At 40.8% G+C, this 6649-nt stretch overlaps 1 protein-coding gene and 1 non-coding gene across 2 annotated transcripts in view; both read right to left on the minus strand.

The window, feature by feature from the left end:
* Window positions 1–94, minus strand: part of LOC109166666 (uncharacterized mitochondrial protein AtMg00810-like) — a 1130-nt gene extending 1036 nt beyond the window's left edge. Inside the window, exon 1 of the mRNA XM_019315553.1 lies at window positions 1–94. This exon is cut by the window's left edge and continues 71 nt beyond it. Coding sequence (XP_019171098.1) covers window positions 1–94 — 94 coding nt within the window.
* Window positions 95–4632: 4538 nt separating this feature from the next.
* Window positions 4633–4705, minus strand: TRNAR-UCU. The gene has a single exon. It is a non-coding gene; the product is annotated as a tRNA-Arg (tRNA).
* Between the last annotated feature and the right edge of the window lie 1944 nt (window positions 4706–6649).

The raw sequence follows: 6649 nt of genomic DNA on the forward strand, positions 1-6649 counted from the left end.
ATTGTCTACTTGCCTGTTTTAAGCCATATAAGGACTTGATTAACCTGCAAACTTGACCATTGTTTTCTTCTGTGTACCCAGGAGGGGGTTCCATGTAAACTTCTTCCTATAAATCCCTATGGAGGAAGGCATTATTGACATCCATTTGGTGTAAATGTCATTCCCTAGCAGCTGTAACTGCTAGAAGAGTTCTGATGGTGGTCATCTTGGTCACTTGGCTAAAGGTATCTAGATAATCAACTCCAAGAGTCTGTGTGTAACCTTTAGCCATAAGCCTTGCCTTATACCTTTCAATAGTACCATTAGCTTTGTGTTTGATTTTGTATATCCATCTGCATCCAATTGTTTTTTTAGCTGGTGGCAAATCCACTAGTTCCCAAGTGGTGTTGTTTTTTAATCCAACAATTTCATCTTCCATAGCTTTCTTCCAACACTCATACTTTACTGCTTCCTTGTAACTTCTAGGTTCAGTGTGACATGTGAGATTCATAACAAAGGAATGAAAGGAAGGTGATAGTTTAGTATAGTTTACCACCCTGGAGATGTCATGAGGAGAAGTCTATATTGCAGAATTGTGGCACACATAATCTCCTAGATAAGCAGGAGTGATTTTCTGTCTGGTGGACCTTTTGACCACTGGTTGTTGAGGCTGTTCTGGGGAGGAATTATGTACCTGCTCAACTGAACTTTCAAACGCTTCACTGAGAGGAACACTATCTGTCTGCTGGGAACTGAAAGCATATTGGGGATCATTTTGAGGACTGAGAGAAACACTGTCTATCTGATGGGAACTGAAGGCATCCTGGGAACTATTTTTAGAATCATTAAGAGGACCTGCAATTCTCTGGGAACTATCTTGAGGATCATCAAGGAAGGCAACTAAGATGTCAACTAGGAGAATAACTTCAGGGGATTGCTTCTCAGGTGTAGCAGTCATCTGGAATGGGAAAGTGTTTTCATAAAAAACCACATCCCTGGATAGGAAGACTTCTTTTGATTTCAGATCATATAGTTTGTAGCCCTTGGTACCATTGACATATCCAATGAAGACACACTTCCTTGCCCTGGCATCAAACTTGGACTTTGGTCCTAATGTAGCAGCAAAGGCTAGACAACCAAAAACTCTCAAGTCTTGATACCGTGGAACCTTCTAAAGAAGGATCTGGGATGGTATCTGTTGGTTAATAGCAGTAGAGAGTAGTCTGTTTATGATATAAGCTGCATGCAATATGCATTCTCTCCAAAAACTTTCTGGTAAATGAGCTTGAAACTTGAGGGCTCTAGCAATAGAGAAGAGATTGTCATGTTTTCTCTCTACTCTGTTGTGGAGTATATGTGCAAGAAGTCTGATGTAATATCCCTTCTTGGTGAGAGAAGTTAGAGATGTTGAATCAAGACCATTATCTGACCTAACACTCTTAATATTTGATCCAAATTGATTCTTGACCATCCTGCAGAATCTCATGATCAGACTCCTAACTTCTGACGTTTTTCTCATTAGATGCACTCATACAGCCCTACTGTAATCATTTACCATAGTGAGAAGATAATAATGACCATGAATAGATGCTACTTTATAGGGACCGCAAATATCCATATGTAACAATTCAAAGTAGGCTGTTGAAATAGAGCTACTAGACTGCAAGGTGAGTTTCTTTTATTTAGCAAAATGGCAACAATCAAAAATCAGACTTTTATTCATTTGAATTGTTGGATCTACATTGTGTAACAATTGGATTTTAGAATGTGAGGCATGTCCCAATCTAGCATGCCACAAAGTACACAAGGGCTCCCACAGATATTAAATTATATTGAAATCCAGGAACATAGAGCACATTGGCAGAATAAACTCCTTGGACAGATGCACAGAACCAATGCAATTAATACTAAATTTCTGTCCATTGGGTAGACTAACATGTATATCATGAACTTCCTCTTGATTTGACAACAGATTCATACAACACACAATATGGTGGGTATCACCATTTTCGAATATCCACTCATATTCTTTGAAATCTGCAAGATTGAGAGATGGTTTTATACCTTCAGTTTGAGTCACTGGCATGAAGCTAGCAGATATGGTGTTGGCATGTACTTCCTGGTCAAGTGGTGTACTCATGGATCCTTTCTCTTGATGTGACTTTTGGATTTGAACTCCAGAAACCTTTTGAAATCACTGTGAGTAAATGAAACACCCACATCAGTCCCTTGTTGTTGAGTTATCAGTGGTCCTTGAGTATGATTAATAGAGCTTTGGCTTCCAACCAGGTGGGAAACCATGATTCTTGTAGCATTTGTCCTCTGTGTGTCCTGTGAACCCACAGAAGGTACATATGGGCTTCTTGTTGGCTCCTGTAAACTTCTTGTAGTTCTGTTGAGGGCCACCTGCTACCCTGATCATCAACACACTCCCAGTGACTCCATTTTCACCAGCCTGATGTAGCTGACTAGTAAAACCAGTAGTTCCAATATGGAACTGCCTTTCTTGTTGTGCTATCATGGAGTAAGCATCACACACATCTGGTAGAGGCCTCATAAGCATAATCTGGTTTCTTGCACCAGTGTATCTATCGTTAAGGCCAATGAGGAAGATGGAGAGATTATCATTTTCAACCTGCTCATTCAGCTGATCAATTTTTTCACCACATCCACATTTCATAGTACACTCACAGCCTGTGGTAGGTCTGAGTATCTAAAGCTCATCCCACAGTAATTTTTGCTGGGTGAAATACTCATTTAGAGAGTTATCACCTTGCTTCGTTTGGTAAATATCGCACTTGATTTCCGCAATCCGAAATAAGTCTTGCTGACTAAACCTACATTTCAGATCCCTCCATATCCCACATGTAGTGTTAATCCAGAGGACACTGCGTCCAATCGTTGGAGATAACGATCGAACGATCCAGGTAACCACAAGGTCATTACACTGTTCCCAAACCTCGAATTTCAGATCATGTCTAGGAGGTTTGAGGATGGAACCATCAACGAACTTGAGCTTGTTTTTGCACGATAGTGCCATTGTCATGGCTCTCGCCCAAGGATGGTAACTTGGACCCTCCAATAGCGTGGAGACAAGCACAAGGGCTGGGCTCTCATTAGGGTGCAAAAAATAGGGATTCAAATGAGACTCTAGATCAAATGTTACCTCTGTATTGATTGATCCAGTCGTCGGAGTCGGCGGAATTGCCGAAGTAGGGATTCCCGAAGCAGGTGTCGGACTTCCAATTGCCAGAGCTGCTATCGTGTTGTCAACCGGAGTTGACCTTGCACTAATCGTAGGCTACGCGCCATATTGATTTATCTCAGAATGCTCCTTTTAGTTGCACTGATACCATGTTGCGGAGCTGAAAGATAAGTGTGTTCTGGGAAGCTTGAAGGAATTTTGAAGTGTGTTAATTTTCATCATCAATTGCAAATGCACAAAGGCTAAGTACTTATACAAGACGAAATGAAGAACTAAGTAACAGAAAGGTGGTTACCAATAGTACTAACAGAAATAGCTTACATAACTAACTAAACAGAATTAGTTGAGCTTGACCTCTGCTGTTGCTGCTCATTAACTGCTATATTCCTTGAGAAAAAACCCACCTAGTACATAACCATTGCCTACATACATTCTTGATTTTGACAAAACAACATTGTCTGACTCAAACACTAACCGGAAGCCATTCTTGTTCATCAATGAACTGGAAACTAAGTTCTTCTGTAGCTCCGGTACATACAAGATGTTGTTTAGAGTCGGTTATTTCCCAAAGGTCATCCTGAGAACCACTTGACCCATGCGTTCTACAATAGACTGAGATAAATTCCCCATCCATACCTTCTCACTATTAGTCATCTCGAAAGTAGTAAACACTCACGGTTGGAACACATATGCTGGGCCGCATCCTTATCAATGAACCATTCCGTTTGGTTTGAACCAACAATGTTTACCTCGCTCACCATTGCTGAGAGGATGATTTCGGACTCACGTTGATTGTCCTGCACCACATTAGATTTAGAATTAGTATTCTTTTTCGCTTTACAATCAGCCGACTTGTGGCCCACAATGCCATAATTGAAGCATTTTCCGTGGAATTGCTTCTTGTAATTCTTGAAGTCCTTTATACCCATAGGCAACAAATGGATACTAGGTTCGACTTGAAAGGCGTCACTCACGATCATTCCTTCGTCAACAAGATTCAGGACGATCCTAAAATCCACCATCTTGTATTCAAGAAATCGGCTAAAGACAAATATCTTTGCCTTAGCATCATCACTCTTATACTTCAGGTCCAAAGACTCCCATAGCTCCTATTTCAATTTACAGTATACATTGTACAACGAGTCACACAAATCGTTTAAAACTTAGTTTAGGCATAAGAAAACAAAATATTTCCAAACCCTCACTACGCTAATGGTTTAAGCAGACTCATGTTCCATTCCACTTGGAACCATCTCGGTCAAGAACCATGACATGCCGAGAATCATTAGGTTAAACAATATTTTAAGTTGTCACCCTTTGAAATTCAACTCCTTGAATTTCCACGATCTTTCAACCAATACTATCTCATAAGAAAATAAAGATAGGTCACAAAACATTATATATTAAAATATATTTATTTGGCAGCAAAATAAAAAATAAAAAAAAAACACACCCAATGGGACTCAAACCCACAATCACTTGATTAGAAGTCAAGCGCTTTATCCATTAAGCCATGAGCGCTAATTAATTATATTAGCAAACAAACGTTATTTATCATGGAAGCAACGTGGGCACCTTGCTCCCAACGCCCTATAATCGGAGCAACTGGGTAAAGCTGGATATTTAACTGGAACATGTCCGGCAGACCCTACCGAAGCCCAAGCGTGGCAGAAAGATGATGACGCCCTGTTTTCACGTATAATAAATTGTATTGATAGGAAGATAATCCTATCTTTACAGCATTGTAAGAGTGCAAAAGACGTGTGGGATTTAGTGAATAAGTGGTTTAGCGAGGCGAATAATTTGAGGAAGTTATATCAGTTATCCCAGGATGTTCATCGACCGTCTCAAAAAGGGGCGGGACATCAGGGATTACTATTATGACTTCAAGAATGTGAGTGAGGCATTATGTGCTGCTATACCGATTACTGATAAATTGGATCAAATGAAAAAACAACGTGATCAGTTGCATATTTTTAGTTGGATTTGTGGGTTGGATAAGGAGTATGATGTTTTGAAATCACAATTATTGGGGAATAAGGAATTAGACTCGCTCGACCAAGTGTTTTCTATAGTTCAAAATGCGTCAGTGAACCTTGGTACTGATAGTACGTTGGAGAAACAAGTCTTCTTCTCACAGGGAGATAGTGGGACTGATGGTGCCAATAGTCGAGGAGGTCGGTCCAGGGGACGAGGTAGAGGGCGCGGAGGAGGTCGAGGGCAAAGGGCTTGCTATAATTGTGGTGATCCCGGCCATCTGCGTAATCAATGCCCACAGCTCTCCGACCATAGGAGGTTTGCTAATTCTGCCTCGAGACCGGAAGGGACGGTTGTGATAACTGAAGAAGAAATGGCTTTGTTTAATCAGTTAAAGCTGTCTTCCTCGCAGTCTCCAGCCAGTCCAGGGTCATTGCCGTCTCCGTCAGCTACCTTTGTTCAAACAGGTAATCCTATTGCTTGTGTTTCCTCCTCGTCTTGACAGTGGGTCATTGATTCTGGAGCCAGTGACCACATGTCAGGTAATCTAAGTATGTTTTCCGAATATTGTTCCTTTAAATATGGTCTTACGGTTACCTTGGCAGATGGTTCATCCACCTCTGTTTTAGGTAAAGGTAGTGTGAATGTTAGTTCGTCATTTCCTCTCACTTCTGTGTTATATCTCCCAAAGTTCCCATTCAATTTATTATCAATTAGTCAAATTACCCGGGACCTAAATTGTTGTGTCATGTTCTTCCCTGGATATTGTCTGTTTCAGGATCTGTTGACGAAGACGATTATTGGTAAAGGGAAGGAAGTCGGTGGGCTGTATGTGTTAGAACAGCTGTCCAAAGGTTCTGGAAGTGTTCCGGTTGGTTTGTTGGGAAATATGTCTCCGCTGCAGTTGCACTCCCGGTATGGTCACCCGCCTTTGTCTGTCTTAAAGAAGTTGTGTCCGGGGTTAGAATCTCTGTCCGGCTTGCAATGTGAGTTATGCGAGCTTGCTAAGCATTGTCGGGTACCATACCCGACTAGAGTCAATAATAGAGTCGAGTCTTTATTTCAATTAGTTCACTCAGATATATGGGGGCCGTGTTGAGTAGTGTCGAAATCTGGGTTTAAATATTTTGTAACGTTTGTAGATGATTTCTCTAGACACACTTGGCTATAGTCAAGTCAATGGTGACTATTCGTTCAACGTTCTAAATGGTAGAAGCCTTTTCAGGCTCATTTTGAGAATGGATTTGCACCCTCCACGAGAGAAAAAGAACCCTTATGCTATACAATTCAACATGCTTCTAAAAGGCTCTTGTATATATAGTGGTGCAAACCCACTTCCCAAACCAATGTGGGATAAGTGCTTTTACAAAGCCTTTCTACCTTCATTTTCAACTCAAATGGGTCTACTTTGAGAATCAATTTCTCATTCACTCATTATCTGTTTTGAGCATACAATATATCAACTTATTCGTCTTACTACGAAGAACC

This window comes from Ipomoea nil, unplaced genomic scaffold (genome assembly GCF_001879475.1).
Source record: "Ipomoea nil cultivar Tokyo-kokei standard unplaced genomic scaffold, Asagao_1.1 scaffold3104, whole genome shotgun sequence".
NCBI classification, from domain to species: Eukaryota; Viridiplantae; Streptophyta; class Magnoliopsida; order Solanales; family Convolvulaceae; genus Ipomoea; species Ipomoea nil.